The sequence below is a fragment of the Maylandia zebra genome, linkage group LG5, assembly GCF_041146795.1.
Source record: "Maylandia zebra isolate NMK-2024a linkage group LG5, Mzebra_GT3a, whole genome shotgun sequence".
NCBI classification, from domain to species: domain Eukaryota; kingdom Metazoa; phylum Chordata; class Actinopteri; order Cichliformes; family Cichlidae; genus Maylandia; species Maylandia zebra.
The window spans coordinates 18,362,089-18,380,423 of NC_135171.1; the positions used below are offsets into that span (position 1 = coordinate 18,362,089).

The 18,335-nt window shown below is 38.1% G+C and overlaps 2 protein-coding genes across 6 annotated transcripts in view; both read left to right on the top strand.

Annotated features, from left to right (window-relative positions):
• The first annotated feature begins 1,364 nt into the window (after nt 1-1,364).
• On the top strand, nt 1,365-14,549 carry vamp3 (vesicle-associated membrane protein 3 (cellubrevin)). The gene is made up of 5 exons (XM_012917562.4): nt 1,365-1,468; nt 10,972-11,050; nt 12,333-12,491; nt 12,757-12,808; nt 13,291-14,549. Coding segments are annotated over exons 1-5 (312 nt in total). The 5' UTR covers nt 1,365-1,466; the 3' UTR covers nt 13,311-14,549.
• A 1,806-nt stretch (nt 14,550-16,355) lies between these two features.
• Nucleotides 16,356-18,335, top strand: part of per3 (period circadian clock 3) — a 19,734-nt gene continuing 17,754 nt past the window's right edge. For 4 of the 5 annotated variants that reach the window (XR_013098629.1, XM_076883918.1, XM_076883920.1 and 1 more), the window contains exon 1: nt 16,356-16,515. The gene's annotated coding sequence lies outside the window, so the exon portion shown is untranslated. Of the gene's footprint in view, nt 16,546-18,335 lie in introns of all 5 variants that reach the window. The other variant, XM_076883919.1, reaches the window with a different exon arrangement.

The following is an 18,335-nucleotide window of genomic DNA, read 5'->3' on the forward strand; positions in this document are numbered from 1 at the left end:
CAGAGGAGGAGAGCTGCTGCTGGAGAAAATACTGTGACTCACCCAGACCGTAACAGTTTGGGTCATCTTCCAGACATCTTCCAGGCTGCATGCATACTTTTAACCCTGTGTAGATTAGAGAAAAAAAACAAATCAAACATATGCACCCAGTTCTAGTTGTCTTAAAGTCAATAAAGATGTATTCCGTGCAATCATTTCACCCTGGAGAAAGAACAAAATTACCAAGACATTTATGCCCATGATGAGTGTATGTAAACTTCTGAACACAACTGTAAAGGGATCATTTCTGTTGCTAGGCTATTGTTTCCTTCCTGTGGCCTTTGATTACCCCAAAACACATATCATTATGCGTTTTGATCACTTTGTAATGTAAATTTGTAATGCTGTTATCCTTCAAAAGTAAACTCAGTAAACTCTCTCATAAACTTAACTCGTGTTGGCCAATGTTGTGTTGTTGCAGAATTGTTTTTGCATTAGTTTTGTATGATATGAATCCATTAATAAAGCATTTTAGGGAATTAGCACCTGCTCTCTTAAACCACATACTACAACTCAGTGACTGACACAAAAACTCAGTTCTTTCACTGTTGTCTTCAGACTGCATTCAGTTTTTACAGTTTAAGGAAGCACTTAAAGATTGATTTGTTCTAAATGTTTCATATAAATCTGCTATACTTGCATACACACACATATATACTCTCTTTAACAGTTTGAATGAATAAAGTTTCGCTACTCCTATTTTTTCAGTTGTTGGTGGTTAGTATTTGTTGATGACGTGTGGATAGGGATGACTTTTTGTTCTCATAAGCCACATGCTGATCACGGGCTTGGGCCTGCTCCTTGCATGTCTACTGTAGCTTGCAAATAGAAATGAAATAAATAAAAGGTGAATAAGACTGATTTGAGTAGTTAACTCTTTAATGATTATTGACTAAGGCGTGCGAAGTGTGCGTTGCTTTTAATTGCTTTTAATAATGGTAGGCATGCGGAAGCTATAAGCCACGACCTCTTTAATGTTGCCTTCACGTGCTCACCGCAAACTCATGCTTTCATCAAATAAAGTAGTTACCAGATAGTATGATCCGATTTTGTAATTTATTTCTTTAAAATAATTTAGTACTGTAAAAGTTTATGTATTTACTGTAAGTTTGCAGGGAAAATTCTTTTATTTATTTTTTTATTTAAATGCTAAATGTAGTCAACTAAAGGTTAGTCACCAGGCTAAATGGGTTATTATAATTTATTGTCACGTATCGATATCGATATGAAAAGAAATTTCTATGATTTCTGGTTTTATTAAAGTGCGCATTTTCCTTGTGAAATGTAAATACGCGTGATAGTTCCTAATTCCGGCAACCTTGAAAGCGGCACAAAAACCGCTGGTACGGCTGGGACTGTTTCGGGTTGACAGTGAGCTACCAAGCAAAAATCGGCAGCGGTGTCGTTTGAGGAAATTTCGTTTTGCAATGTAAGTCTATCCTATACCGCACACTTTTATTTGTCAGTCAGATGTTGACGATTTCGCTTCCGTTTTTTTTCTGGTAATACTTCAAGACGCGGGCGCAAAAACAACGCCCAGAACTTTTGCTACTAGCCTGCAACAAGTGCTAGTGCCCGTCTTCGAGATGTGAGCTAGCTTAGCCACAGCAGCAACGCTGCATTAAAGTTATCTAACGTTGCTCACTCCTCATCATATCAACTTATCTTTGCTAGTTATGTAGATAGTCAAGAAAGAGTGTACACAATCGGTTTGTATACAGGCCACAGCTGTTACTGTTACACGAATCTTACTGTTAGACAACGATATGTGCTAGCGTTTTAGTCTATGCTTAGAAACTACCGTTTCCTGTGTCGTTGGCCTATCTAAAAACTACTGCTGTATACTTTTATTTAACAAGCTTAAAATGTTTGTGTATGTCGCTTTGTGATTTCTAATTATTGTAGCTCTAATTTGGATATGACTAAAATAATATCAAGACACAATCAAAGGCAACGCAAAGTTGTAAACAGGAAATATAATATTTATGGCCGAAGTGTTTCTGTTTTAATAGGTCGTAATCATGTTGATGACTGGGTAATTAAAATAAGTTTTAAACTATATCTAAGCTGAATACTTGCCACTCCAGTAATAACTTACACCCCGTTGTCGGTAATGCCGTTATCTAACGTTATTTCCATCATCAGCATCTACCGTTTTTTTTCTTTGTTGACACAGTTAGGAACTGTACTCTGATATGTTTCTCGGTCAATATGTGTATTAGTAGGCGCTTTGAAGCTTAGGGGTAATGAAAGAACAAGGGAAAAGACGTGTTTCGTGAGTGTTTACTTTCTGGGAAGGTGTATTGCCTTACAGCATCAAGAGAGGAAGCTTTTTTTTCCCCCCTTTTAAACTAATAAATAAATAAAAAAAATAAAAAAATATATATATATACACACACACAGTGCACATAGAGGCACTGTACTCAGCGTTTTCGTAATGAATCACAGACAGATTTCTACAACTATTTTTGTCCATATTAAACAAAAATCCTTGACAGAGAATTTGCATGTCTTTCTGAAATTGAGTGATGATTTGATTAAACCATAAAAGTCATTCTTTCATGATGTTATAGTCATTTCTGTTCATTGTAGTGATGGTAGTCGATCAGTAGTATAGATACTAGGGCTGGTAATACCGGTATAATGTTAGGCAACGATAGGAAAATGAAATATCGCGATAGAATGGGAGTAAAACGCGCATGCGCAGTGCCTTTGTTTTCATACGCACATGGCCGATTGTTGAGTGAAACAGATGAACCAGAATTGGTTTGTAAAAATGGTGCAACTTCCCTGATGTGGAACTGGTTTGGTGTTTGTCCGTCAGATACACAACAAAGCACATTTTTTTGCAGAACATGCAAGCGGCCGTTGTTATTGTCATATTTGTCGGACTAAGATGCTCTTAAATCTGGGAGTAATCTGGGTCCTAAACTCCGTATGTTTCAGGTCAAACAACACTGCAGCATCACTTAGAGTTAAAAACTGTCTAAATTCTTTCATCTTTAATAAAACGATCAGCATTGCTGCTTTACCAGGTGTAACTATAAAGTTTAACTTCCAGGCATCCATGAAAACAAAAGTTATTACATTTAACGGAGTTAGAAGTTAGCAAGAAGCTAGCGGAAGTTAGCTCGCTAGTTTCGCTAGTTACCTAAGCATGATATAGCATGTTCTGACGGAGAGATTTCTGAAAAAAATCAAACGTACAGCTCTGCTATCACTTCCAACATAAATGAAGACAGGAAACTAAACAGCAGTGACGTTTGTAGGGTTACTGAAGTTGGGCTAGCTGGTATATAATGATGTGCTACGTGATCGCTAGCGACACAGCTATGTTAGCATAACATAAACAGTGAAGCTGGAGGACGAACACTAACACTTTTCCACTTATAAAAGTTAACGCGAAGGTTCTTCATGGTTAGAGACAAATGCAATCGCATGGCAGGATACTGTAAACGGACCAAACTTCAGTCAGGAGAACAACTGAGATAATCCATCCACAATACGAGGTTAGTCATTAATATACTGCAACAACATGGGAATAGAGCAGCTGCCAGAGAATTCAACATTAATGAATCAATGGTACAGAAGTGGAGGAAGCAAGAAGAATGAGTTTAATAAAGTTTGATTTATCTGACTGCTTTGTTTCGCTTAATGTGCCTTATAATCCCGTGCACCTTATGGTCCGAAAAATACGTACTGCACACTGCAGTTTAATGTTGCAAAGCACCTCTTTTTAACTTCAGTGGATATTATACATGGTTATGCTCAGGATATGTCAGCCCATTTCTACTGGAAATGCCTTTTGGTTAAACTTTCAGCAAGGAATTTGCATTTGCACTGTTACATTTTTATAAAGCTTTAATGTACATAAAAACCAGCTTCTTGTTTAAGTGAAAATAAATGGAAGGTTGTCTTTTTGCGCTAGTAATGTTGTGGAGTTGTATTTTGTCTCGCATCAATTATATCGTCGGTTATATCGTTATCGCAAATTTTCAAATATATATCGTGATAAATATTTTTGGCCATATCGCCCTGCTCTAATAGATACAACAGTGATGATAATGTAAAATTAGGTCCCGGAATGTATGGATAGTAGATTTACAATAGATTTGAAATAAAATAAATCTATTAATGCAAGAGGGTTAACAAGAATATTCAGTTAACCACGATCACAGTTTCTGCACTCAGTCGTTTATTTGAAGTGGTCCAAATGTAACTGGACAATTTACTCCAAAGTTGTTTTAAATTTGTCTCCATCACTTAATTAGCAGTAAGGTTGGTAGTTGAATGCTTGCAACTGTAGCCTTTGCATTTGGAAACTGTGGCTGTGAATCCATAACATATGGTCAAATGGAAACTTAATTCAAATGAAGCAATAAGGCAAAAATAAAATTTATCTGCAATTTTTGTTCAGTGAGTTAAATTGAGGCTGAAAGGCGGGACTTAAATTGCATCTTGATGCCTTTCTTTTTATTTTAATGCAGTGGTGAGCCAGCTCTTCCTTGGTGCCTTAGAACTGAGAACTTGTAGCTAGGGCTGCCACAAACTATTATTTTGATAGTCGACTAGTCACCAATTATTTTTGCCATTAGTCAACTAATCAGATCATGCGTCCATTGGATGTACAACGTACAGCTTATTGCACCAGCATGCATGTGCTCTTATATAACTATCATTAGCTTATAGCTTTAAATGTTTAAGGTATGTGCTAACTAAAAATAAAGACATGATGATAGTTTATTAAATTTTAATGAAATTTACAGGTTGTTTCAGTGGAGTTTAATAAACTCAGCCGCTATCTAAAATACCTAATTTCCTGGAGGAACCCACCCTAGGGATTAATAAAGTTTTATCTAATATAATATAATATAATATAACAGGACACCGGAGTATATTCTTGAGCATCTCACACTTCTGATAACTGGTTGTCTGCTTGACGTTTATTCAGCAGTGTAAAAACTATAACTTTAATCTCAGCCAAACCGATTTACTCGGGAACAAATAAAATACTGAAAAAAGCCAAACAATAGCATTTTTAAGTTATCTAAGTGACTTATATACAGTGTTGGGGAGTAACGGCATACATGTACCGCCGTTACGTATTTAAAATACAAAATATGAGTAACTGTATTCCGTTACAGTTACCGTTTAAAAAGGTGGTATTCAGAATACAGTTACTTTGTTGAAATAAATGGATTACACAGTGGTACTTTCCTGTTTCATATTGTGGTGGGTCAGGACTGTTTGGGTTTTGTTTGACAGCTGTTCTGTTGTTCCAGGCGGCAGCGTTACGGTTGCCATGGTTACAGGGTGACGCTCTCTCTCTGTGTGTTTCCTGGGTGAGAGAGCGCCTTTTTGTTGTTGTTGTTGTGCTAAGCTAATAGGCAGAATGCTACAGGTACATGCTCTAAAGAATGTAGCCTCATAGGCAGTGTAGTCCGTGCTGCTGGGAGAATGGACTGCCATACTTGTTATATGTCTGTGAGTGCGAGGAGGGAGAAAAAGGCGAGTGGAAAAGTACCAGGTGTCATCGAGCAAAAACGGGAGCTGGAAGCATGTAAATATAATAGTAATAATAATAATAACCACTGCAGCCAAGAAGAGTGCCTGACGAGCCCAGTTGTAAGTAAGCTATTAAGACTCGACTGTACGCCGTGTTCGTGTTTTCCTCCGAAACAATAAGTTCCGTTGGAGCAGCCTTTCAACGCCTCTCTCTGTCTCTCGCAAGCAAAGTTGACCCAGACAACAAAGTAAAGCTGTTTTTCGGCTATGAGCCCAACACGGAACCCACCGTATTAGTCAGAGGTCCCTTTACTACGGGTTCGGAGCCGCTGACCTTCAGTAACAGTAATAAATCACAGCAATAGTACATTCACGTAGTTGTAAAAAGCATGATAATATATTAAGTAATCCAAAGTATTCAGAATACGTTACTGTCATTGAGTAACGTAACGGAATACGTTACAGAATACATTTTGGGGCATGTATTCTGTAATGGAATACATTTTAAAAGTAACCTTCCCAACACTGCTTATATACTAAAAAGTATTTAGTCAGCCACCGATTGTGCAAGTTCCCCCACCTAAAATGATGACAGAGGTCAGTAATTTGCACCAGAGGTACACTTCAACTGTGAGAGACAGAATGTGAAAAAAAATCCATGAATCCACATGGTAGGATTTGTAAAGAATTTATTCGTAAATCAGGGTGGAAAATAAGTATTTGGTCAATAACAAAAATACAACTCAATACTTTGTAACATAACCTTTGTTGGCAATAACAGAGGTCAAACGTTTACTATAGGTCTTTACCAGGTTTGCACACACAGTAGCTGGTATTTTGGCCCAGTAGGTATGGTGTTCTTGGGATGCAACTCAGTATTCTTCTTCCTCCAAACACGACGAGTTGAGTTTATACCAAAAAGTTCTACTTTGGTTTCATCTGACCACATGACATTCTCCCAATCCTCTGCTGTATCATCCATGTGCTCTCTGGCAAACTTCAGACGGGCCTGGACATGCACTGGCTTCAGCAGCGGAACACGTCTGGCACTGCGGGATTTGATTCCCTGCCGTTGTAGTGTGTTACTGATGGTGACCTTTGTTACTTTGGTCCCAGCTCTCTGCAGGTCATTCACCAGGTCCCCCCGTGTGGTTCTGGGATCTTTGCTCACCGTTCTCATGATCATTTTGACCCCACGGGATGAGATCTTGCGTGGAGCCCCAGATCGAGGGAGATTATCAGTGGTCTTGTATGTCTTCCATTTTCTGATGATTGCTCCCACAGTTGATTTTTTTCACACAAAGCTGCTTGCCTATTGTAGATTCACTCTTCCCAGTCTGGTGCAGGTCTACAATACTTTTCCTGGTGTCCTTCGAAAGCTCTTTGGTCTTGGCCATGGCGGAGTTTGGAGTCTGACTGTTTGAGGCTGTGGACAGGTGTCTTTTATACAGATGATGAGTTCAAACAGGTGCCATTTATACAGGTAACGAGTGGGGGACAGAAAAGCTTCTTATAGAAGACGTTACAGGTCTGTGAGAGCCAGAGATTTTCCTTGTTTGAGGTGACCAAATACTTATTTTCCACCCTAATTTACGAATAAATTCTTTACAAATCCTACCATGTGAATTCATGGATTTTTCTTTTTTCTTTTTCACATTCTGTCTCTCACAGTTGAAGTGTACCTCTGGTGCAAATTACTGACCTCTGTCATCATTTTAAGTGGGGGAACTTGCACAATCGGTGGCTGACTAAATACTTTTTTGCCCCACTGTATCATGTTTAACCTGAGTAGCGAAAGACTGCAGTGGGTTTGAAAATGGAGTCCGGTATTCTCACCGGAACTAGTGAGCCTTGCCCCCGGCTAGCTATCGACAGTGTTGGGGAGTAACGGAATACATGTACCGCCGTTACGTATTTAAAATACAAAATATGAGTAACTGTATTCCGTTACAGTTACCGTTTAAAAAGGTGGTATTCAGAATACAGTTACTTTGTTGAAATAAATGGATTACACTGCGGTACTTTCCTGTTTCATATTGTCGCGGGTCAGGACTGTTTGGGTTTTGTTTGACAGCTACGTTCTTTTGTTCCAGGCGGCAGCGTTACGGTTGCCATGGTTACAGGGTGACGCTCTCTCTCTCTCTCTCTCTCTCTCTCTCTCTCTCTCTCTCTCTCTCTCTCTCTCTCTCTGCGACTGTGTGTTTCCTGGGTGAGAGAGAGCACCTTTCGTTGTTGTTGTTGTCGTGCTAAGCTAACAGGCAGAATGCTACAAGCATAGCTCTAAAGAATGTAGCATCATGGGCAGTGTAGTCCGTGTTGCAGGGAGAATGAACTGCCATACACGTCTGTGAGCGCGAGGAGGGAGAAAAAGGGGAGTGGAAAGGTACGAGTTGTCATCGAGCAAAAACGGGAGCTGGAAGCATGTAAATATAATAATAACCACTGCAGCCAAGAAGAGAGCGTGACGAGCCCAGTTGTAAGTAAGCTATTAAGACTCGACTGTACACCAAAAATGGCACCACACCATGTAAAAATATAATATAAGCTCTGGCGGACTTGGTTCTATGGTAGGTCTTAAAGGGTTAAAGGCAGCTGGCATCCTTGTACATGCAGTGCTGCCATCTTCTGTTTCAGTCCGTTATTACACTCTTAAATCCTACTACTTATTCCTGCATCTTTTGGGATCTTACAAAGCTTCAAACGACGCGTCGACTATTAAATCAGTCGTCAACAATTTTAACAACTAATCGTGGCAGCCCCACTTGTAGCCTCATTTATCTTAAATTGGTTTCACTGAAATGGAAAGGAAAATCATAATGCACAAAAGATCCTAGGCTGCATCTGGTTAATTTTTTAGGTACACCTTCAAAAGCCACTGTCATCACTTGTTCCCAATTTGGGACCAGCGAAGTGGTGACATGTGAGTGTCAGCTTTTTGGCCCTGCACCTATATTTATTTCTGTGGTTGTAGATTAGGCACATGCACAGCATTAGTAGAAAAGAGGTGTGTGTGTGTAGACATGGTATCCGACCTACATAGTTCAACTAAAGAGTCTTCACGTGAACTCTGGTGCAATGGCAAAGGTTGCTATCTTTGCACAAGTAATGCCTAAACACAAATGTGAAACTACATAAACCTACACATAGACACACCAATGCACATTGCTAAACTAATTAATGAATAAAAATCGATTATTGTTATTTACAGCTTTTCCAAAAAAGTCAAAGATAGAAACTCATAGACTTGAATACATAAAAATAATGAGTTTGGTTAAAAGTATTGACCAAATTCTTTTTCTTTTTTTTAACCTAACACATATTTGGTAATCCACTCTTTATCCACTTGCTCTTCACGAATACAAAGACCAAACAAAACAAAAGAGAAAAAACGTTTACTGCATTTGTTTATTAAACCTACCTTCATTGTATCCTAGTTAGACATCAATTTGTTTTTAACCGAGCCACACATTCCCCAAGGGATCCAGCATTTTTATTTATTTTTTTTCCAGTTGCATAAATTAGATGCTCTTTTTAAAAATAAATAAATAAATAAATCTTAAAAAAAATTGCAATCCCAGCTCTTGCCATGGCCCTCGTTGAGAAAAATGTGTTTTCATTTAAAGGAAAGTGGGCTGTATGTATATGGCAACCATCAATTTAAAATTATTATGAAACAGTCATATGCACAATGGTACAAACACAATTGGTTCCGGTGAATATTACATGAATCTGAGGCTAATTTTATGTGTGTACTCGTGGTAAGTTCCAGCCTTTTTACATATTAGAGAATGAAGCCCACCACTGATGCTGTAGTGTAGTTTTGATACTAGCAGCAGCTGCAGGAAATGTATATCTGCAGTTTGTTTGTAATAGTTTGCTTGTTTTTTGTGTTTATTTGTATCAAATTCATGCAATCAAAATTCAAAATAGTTTATCTTTTTAAATATACGTGAATTAGACGTGGCTGTAAAGTTGTTATCTTGGGGGCATAGAGGAGAGGCACTTAATCCACCCATTTCACATAGACTTCCTTTTGGAATAACTTGCATCATTGATTGTTTTTCTTCAGGAAACTGGGTACCTTTGGCTTCCAGACAGATGCTGTTTCTGTTGAGTTAACTGTGGCTTGTTCCTGTGTTTTGTTTTGGGGATTGTTTGTTTTTTAAATATAAACACATGTAGTTTTAGCAAGCTCTTGCCATCAACTATATTTTAGCAAACATGGGTATGCCTGCTTATTAGGGCCAGACAGATGTTTAAGATATTTAAGACTGATATTGATATTTGTTGATTTAAAAAAAACAAATATCAATACCAACATGCCCTTGCGTTGACAAATCCTGTAACATTAACACTTATAACATATTTTGAGGGTGTTTCTCCCATCTATTCTTTACTTTCATTTTTAAAGACTGCTACAATGCATTGGCAAATCAGTAATATCAGGCAGCAGACTGCTTATATCTGCCTAAACTGTTTTACATTTAAACTAATATTGTAATTTGGCCTGAGTCAGAATTTATGTAATTAATGGCCACACTTGACTTAGACTGAATCATAATAATCTTTGTATAGCCCTGGTGTAAATAACAACCCAACTTTCAAGTTAGTTTCAATGTTACGAAAAGTCATTGCAAAGCAATGCTCTTTCAGGTCAGGGGGTGGCAGTAAATAACCACTGTTAAAAAGCCATTGGGACAATGAATGCATATCATATTTAGGAATCTAAATAAATAATTATTTAAATTAAATCAATGGGAACCAGAAGGAAAAAACTTTTTGCTTTGTCTCCGGTTTATATTTTTGTTATTGTTTTTAACAGTTTCTTAGAGTTAAAAAAAAAAATGCATCAGATAATAATAAATGTGATGCTTGCTATTTTAGCAGGATTGTGTGGGACATCATCTTATTTGAATAGCTTTTCATGCTATCTGATGTCAGCTTTTTAACTGTTAAGAATATACTTAAACCATTATTTTGGGCAAGCATTTACTTAAGCCACATCACTGTCAAGTCTATTGTTGTATGAAAAATAATCTCTTGCCACTTATTGTCTATCCTCAGTTGATACAATGGAGCATGAGTTGAGGAACATCAGTGAGGTGTTTTTAATTAATTTAATTAATTTTTTTTTGTGCGTGCATGGCTGGCTGTTGTGTACAGTCAGAGACACTGAATTGTTCTGTTTTAGCTCACTATGAACTGTTACTCCTGTTGACCTTTAGCTATCCCACAGATTGGGTGCTATATCAAGCAATTTCCTCTGAGAGGACTGTTTTTCTTTTTTCTTGTACCTAAAACTGACTGGTTTCCTTTAAGGTTTTAGTGGGAGATTGTGATGTTATGTAACAGATGTTTCTAAGACATTTCACAGGGGGCTAAGATTTACACTGGGTTTTTTTTGGGTTTTTTTGTAAATTTCTTCAGGTCAGCAGTTGGTCCAGAAGGTTCTGCCGCAGCGGCCGGCAATAAGCGCTTGCAGCAGACGCAGGCCCAGGTGGATGAGGTATGAAATATGTGAAAACTGGCTTCTATTTAATTTCAGAATTTAATTTGAGGCCAACAGTTCTATTCTCTTATGGCTTATTGATAAGGATCCCCAAAATATGTTCAAATCTTAATTCATGAGTGCTTTAGTGTTACAAATGCACCAGATCGTTTCCTCTCAAGCTAAGAAATTTGAAACCACCTCTCCAAAGATGCCTGCCCTTAATGCTACTTCATCTCCAACTTCAGGTTCATTTCTCAGTTATATGGTTATATGGTTAATTAAATGCTTATGTACCAGTCCAGCTGTACACAAATAAAGGAGAAGATGCAAGTAGAGAAAGATTCAATCAACAATTTGTATTTATTTATTTTTAAATAATTGCATAGTAGCACAGCCGTAATCCAGGAGTGAATAGTTAAATAATGAAAAGATAGTTGGTGGAGTCACAGTGTCAAATAATAAAAAATCTTTTCAAGCATTAAAAATCCTTAAATAACCTCATCTTGTTCACTTTGCATCATTTTTCTCACCTAGCCTATGGCCTTGAACTCCACCCCTGTCTGTCTTCACTTGCTTTGTGTCACTCCCTCTTTTCCTTGATGTTGGTCTCACACAGAACCTTGCATAACTCTTGGCAGCAGTGTTACAATTCACCATAATGTGGAATAATTTGCTCTCTAATACTCCAAAAGACTGCCAAAGGACATTCAGTGAAAGGCAGTCCTCATCCAGTTTTGAGAAATAGCATTCAGAACCATGTCAGTGAGGCCACTAAGAAAATAGGCTGCCAAGTCTCACTCTTAATTCCCTTTACATCTTGCTCTCTCTCGCTCTCTCGGTTGTAGCCCTTCTTGGGATAAGCCACTCCCTCATAGATCTTTAACCTCAGCACGTCACAGAAAGTGTCCAATTGGCTGCCAAACGCTTACATAATCACTGTCTCCATGGTTATGTAAGGCATGCACGGGCCTACACCCTCCCCTCCAACCTGCAGCTCTGTCTGAGAGGAGGGGCAGTAGTTGGGTTTGTGGATCAGTGGAACATATGGGTTACGTGTAATCTGTGTTTATGCACATGCATGTGTGTCTGACTAAAAGTGGAGTCTGTAGGAGTTATTTTACCCTGTTGATTTATTTATTTGGCATTTTTCTTCTTTCTCTTATGATTCTTTCCTATGCCCTCCAGAAAAAAACAAATTAGGGCAGATTTATTTACAGTGAGGGCTCAAGATTGCCTAACACCCATGTACATCAAGAAACAGATTGCAAAAAATGAATATTATGTTTGTTTTGAGTAGGTGGTGGACATTATGCGTGTTAATGTGGACAAAGTGCTGGAGCGTGATCAGAAGCTGTCTGAACTGGATGACCGAGCCGATGCACTCCAGGCTGGAGCCTCCCAGTTTGAGACCAGTGCAGCTAAGCTGAAAAGGAAGTACTGGTGGAAGAACTGCAAGGTGCTTAAACAAAGTTTGGTTCAAAAGTCACACACTTTCCACCACTTTAAATAACAATTACTCTAACTGATATGATGCACTCTATTTTTAAAGTCTTCAAAGACTGAGGTTTACTAAATTAATTGTTTTTATTTAACTACACAACTTACAGTATATATTTGCATGACTTATGGTGAAGACTTCCTGTTTTTATTCAACAAAATGAGGAGGTATTACAGATATAGTTCTTGTGTAATAACGTAGAAATTATCTTTAATTGTTTCAGATGTGGGCGATCCTGATAGCTGTCATTGTGTTCATCATCGTCATCATTATTAGTGAGTATTAAGGATGTGCTCATCAACAGTGTTGTTACAGTTTGTGTTACTTCAAACATAAAACAAAGCATTAAGAACTCTCTACAGTGTTGTAGTTTCGCAAACTGTGTTAGGTGTACTGCTACATTGGTGCTCTTTTAAGAGGCAAACACACATCAACTGTTCAAGATCATGTGATGTGTCATTTGATGACTTATCTGATAAGAGTTATAAAGTTTACGGACTTTGCCCCCAAACATTCAAAAAGCTTTATTTACTTAAAGTTTTACATCTACTATCCATACTATTCCCCCATCATTATTCATGCTAGTTCATGTTATGGATGCAGTAAGCCAAGAAGAAGTACACCCAATTACATAATGCAGCCTCTGTCTTTTGCTTTTATGGAATTCCCCCCCACAGTTCCTTTAGTGTCATATCTCTCTTTTATAATGTCTTATATAAAACATTTGGTTTAAACAAACTTGTTAATTCATTCACAGTCTGGAATTACTCTAAGTAAGCAACAGGAGGAGGAGGGGTAGAAGATACGATAAAGAAGAGAAGTGGAGCTATGTGACTCGTGTCTCAGAGTAGCTCCACATTTTCCACCTCTACAGGGGTCTTCATTCTTTGTTCTGGATTGCCCTGTGTGTGCGTGTGTGATTGCTTATGTGCCTTAGTCACAGTTTTAACCTATAACATTACAAAATTCCAGACATTACTAGGATATATACATACCAAAGAAAACAAACATATGTACAGAAATGTGTTTATAACTTGACTAAAGCCCAGTTATAAATATGAGTCTAAACAGACTTTGGCAGAACACACACACACACACACACATACTCAAACCTTAAGACTAGAATTGAAGAACATTGTAAACTCTCCTCAACTTGTATTTTTATATTTTATTAACAATTGTTTGATTCCGTGTGCCAGGCTAAGAGAAGTGCCTTTAAGGATTAGCTGTTCAGTGGTATAGTTTAGATTGTAACAGTAATCCTGCGTATGGTGGAAGAGATGCCCCTTCCCAGATTTAAAATATTTCTGCTCTTGATAGTGTAACACCAGTATTTTTTTTTCCTCTCTCATGCTTTTTCTTACTTAATTGGTCAGCTTTACAAATATTAGTGAAATCTAATTACTCATTTTATTTCTGCACATGGTTAAGTGCTGATCAGGTCCAATGTTTAAGGAGTTAATGTTAGATCTGAATGAAGAGGAAAGTCATTCTGACAACACAAAGCTTACTGGTAATGGGTAACGTACTGTTGAACCACCTCACTGTGTCCATTCCTGTTCATGTCATTTTCAGGCAGTAATTGGGATGCAGTAAAAGTTTGCATGAGCTTGTGTTTAGATTGAGTGCTGGTCATGTTTACTATAAGTAGCATGCTCATTGCCTGACAGATTTGCCATAAAATGTAAAAGGAAAAAAAAAATACACAGAAGTGCCATCATGAGGTATCAAGAGATTAATTATCTCAATTAGTTGCTCTTAAGTGTGGCAGAAAAATGGCCTTTATGTAATAATAATGATCAACAATTAAGAGGAAAGAAAATCTGCAGTTTAGCTTTAGACTTTGATAGGTGTCTCCAATGGAGAACAGCCAAAAATGCAGCCATACCTTCTGAACACATGTACCAGCCAGCCAGAGAACAAGTAGTGCCTTGTGAGCTCCCTGTCCAGCAGATACTGTGCAGCTAGCCTGTGCTATCAGTTGAATTTAACCTTTAATAAAGACCTTTGGATCAACGCCAGTGTGAAGAAACATTCTTGTTGATGCACAATGCTTCTAACACAAAACAATTAAAAATTCTAACATGCCATATTTGTCATACAGTTATTTGCATTCTGTTAAATGTAGAGTTGATCATAGTTAGGCTATAGTATGGGTTTTTTTTTTTTTTTTTTTTTTGTGATGTTTAGGTCAGTACTGCTGAGCATCATGGGTGATATAGAGTGGAAATATTTTGTTGGTCCATGGCATTGTGATACATGTGACACTAACACTGGATTTGGGATTGCTTTGTATATTATTTTCACTCTGTTTGGTATTTAAAGCTCCTGTTTTAGGTTACAGTTTCAGGATTTTTTTTTTCTTGACTTCTAGCAATCATTAGCTTTCCCCCCCCCCCCCCCCTTCATACTTCTTGCTTGTTTCTGATAGAGAAATAAACACTAACACAAATATGTACTCACCCGCACCCTTTTCTCTTTTTGTTAAGCATGCAGATTTAATCAGACTGCAGCCACAACTAAAATTTGTAGGCATGGAAATGCTTTTATGGGCCAGCTTTTTATTAACCATACATGGAATTGTCAACCTCATCATTTTTTTTTTTTTTTTTTTTTTTTTTTTTTTTTTTTTCCCCCCCCCCCCCACAGAATTTAAGATCTTATAACTTCCAAGCCTTGCTTCACTTTTGGGAATTTACGTGGAAATATGTGCAATTCTGCTCTGTGGGCCCTAAATTTATTTTTGCTTGAATAAAACTGATGTTAAATCAAAGTGTCCTCTGATTTTTCTCATCTGTGACGTAACAAACGCCAGCTATTCCTTTTTCCAAAAGGAGCCATGATGGCAAAATCATTTTTATTGGAGTCATTTAAAGATAAATTCCTTCAGTGTGACATACAATGGTGTACAGTCCAGCAGTTTTTACACAAGTACTGTTGAGTTTTTTGTTGTTTTTTTTTTTTGTTTGTTTGTTTGTTTTTTTTCCCCCCCCATGTTTCCTTCCTCTTTTTTCCATCTCAGTTCCACTCACTTGAAGGTCTTTAGGATAACCCCATCAGTTCTAACGATTATATATTTTATTATTATTTTATTTTGGTTTACAGAATTGGGAAATTTTCAGTTCAGGTTTAATTTAAATGCAGATTTAACTGAAAAAGTCAAATTGCAATAAAGATGTGGTAAAAGAATATATAACAGCTGCTCAAGTGTTGTGCTTTCAAGCAAATGTCATTGTGTCATAAAGATAATCAACATGACAACTGAGAATAATTAGATTGCATATTATTGTTGCAAATTTTTTAAATATAATGTAAAATAATATTATTTACAATTAATAAGGATATACAAGTATGTGGCATTCTTTGCCTTCCTTTTCATTTGCTTAATGACAAAATCTATTAAAATTACTGATAGCTCCCATTTTCTTGTAATTTTTATTTTTTATTTTTTTTACTTAAGAGACTTTACTAAGATGATGTTCAATAACTGACAACAATTTAACCAAACAAAAAGAAGTCAAATGTCCAAACTCCCTGCTACGTGCACTGCAGCAGCTGGACCATGCAACGACTCTGTTCATTCATTTAGCGGTAGGGGCGGGGACGCAGCGGGCTGGTAGTGTCAGCGCTCGCACAGTGTGCTTCAGGCTTGTTGTTTCTCGGTTGCGTAACATGGGAATCCACGTGAATCGCCAGCAAGCCACCCAACAGACATGCCGCGGCAGACACGCCTACATCTGGTTTGCTATCCAATCCAATAATAAATGTAAAACCCACCTGCCCAATCATCGCTTAATGGGCGTGGTTATGCTATGCCGGGCTCACGTTGCACAAATGTGTCCACCGCTCTGGGATGGATGACGACGTAGCTACGTGACTGAGATATAACTGAAACAAAATACTTTCTGATGCGGTCCGGTGATCAATTAAGGAGACTCGTAACTTTTTAATCTTGAGCCAAGACACGCGTGGAGCGGGAAAGGTAAATATTCCACCAAAAGACGAAAAATTGGTGAGTTAGCTTTCTCGATAAACTAGCTAACCACCTGACGCACGGCTTCAGCTAGAGACAACAGTGGATGTAAACATGTGAAATTGAATCATTGCCTTTTTTGTGTGCTATGAAGTCGTTGCGAATGTGTATTATTGTGGTTTGGGCTTTTTGCTTCTCCAAGGAGTGAATGCTGACTTGACTGTAAGCAGTGGTGTAAGCAGTGTGTGTTGCTCATGTTAGCTGTATAACGTCTGCCGTAAGTCAGGGGGCTGGAGCTCACGGGTTGCGCTGTGTTGGCTGGCAAATTGGTAACAAACTAAAGCTTTTGTTGCTCAGATTTGCATACGGTGCATTACTTAAAAAGCAACCTATTATACTTGCTAATACAGTAGCTAACAGGCTATCAGTTTATTGCGTTATTGCGACCTTCGTATCCAGTTACTGTAGGGGGCGCTGTTTTCACCAAGCAACCCGAACTCTCACGGCGGTTAAAAGGTCTTAACACTAAACTACATTAAGTTTTAGCTTTGTCCAGATGTGCTTACACAGCAGGCATGATGAGGCATGGGTGCATATGATTATTGAGATTGGCATGATTACATGAGTGGGAGTTAATTGCCCTCACTAAATGCTGTGTTTGTATTTTACTGTCTGAACCTTTCTGATACTTCCATAGACAGTGCAGGTTTTATACACACTGCGGATATTGCCCCTGATAAATACCCAGTATATTACAGCAACCCAGCTAAACCTGGCACACAAAAAACCCAAACAAACTGAAAATAAACTAATGGGAATTAATTGAAAAAGAACTAAATAAAAATAAAATAGAAATTTTAAAAATGTATATGAGAGGTCTTGATAGATAAAGCGCTATGTAATAACTCTGGGTAGGGGACTTCACTGAAACTAGAAGCTGCCCAGTGGCAAGTCAGGTGTGGTGCTATAGCTTCCACCGGAGTGGAGTTGCTGTCACTCCTTCAAAGCATTGTGAGGTGGCCTCTGGACTTACTTGGGTCACTGGGTTCATATGGTGAGGGGGAGTAAGTTGTAGGCTTCTGCTGAACGTTAACAATAAATTAAAAAAAAAAGCCTGTAAAACAGGTAATAATGTTGACTTCAGTTTTGCTTGTGCAATAGCTTATCTTAGCTTTTTAGGTGACTTCTGGAAGCAGTCTGTGATGGTGTTGAGCTGTGTTGCAGTGTGCATGCAGGTTCAAGTACAGAGCAACAGCCTAGGTCAAGTGTGTTGTTGTGCTGCATAAGTGAGAAAGGACCACAGCATCCTATGTATGCAACAACAATCACGCGTTGTGTTGTGCACGTCAGTACATGTATAATATCTCAATAGCATAATGTTTTATGCATTCTGAATTGAGCAAATCAGTTATGTAATCCTCCTATGAAGACCTGATGAATGATGCAGGGTACTTTCACTCCCTCCTGCTTTTGCTTCTCAGTTTCTGTCCCTCTGTCTTTATTCTCAGTGTCTGGTCACAGTGCCATATGGATGTGGTGGCAGCTGGAGTTTGTTTAATTATACCAATACCATAGGGAAAAAAACTCGCCCAAGATGGCTGGAAGACAAGCGATTTCCTCTGATGACTCTGATGAAAATATTTTTTTAAAAAACCTGCGTTTGCAGGGATTGCAAAAAATGTAAATGCATAATTAGTAACAGCTATTATGTAACCCAGTATCACATTATTATATCTGGCAGAGCCTTACCTGGTCTTGGCAGTATTGATGCATGAGATGTGCATAAATCGCGGATGCTGGGAGAGAGTCAGAAAGCAGTGAGTCAGTTT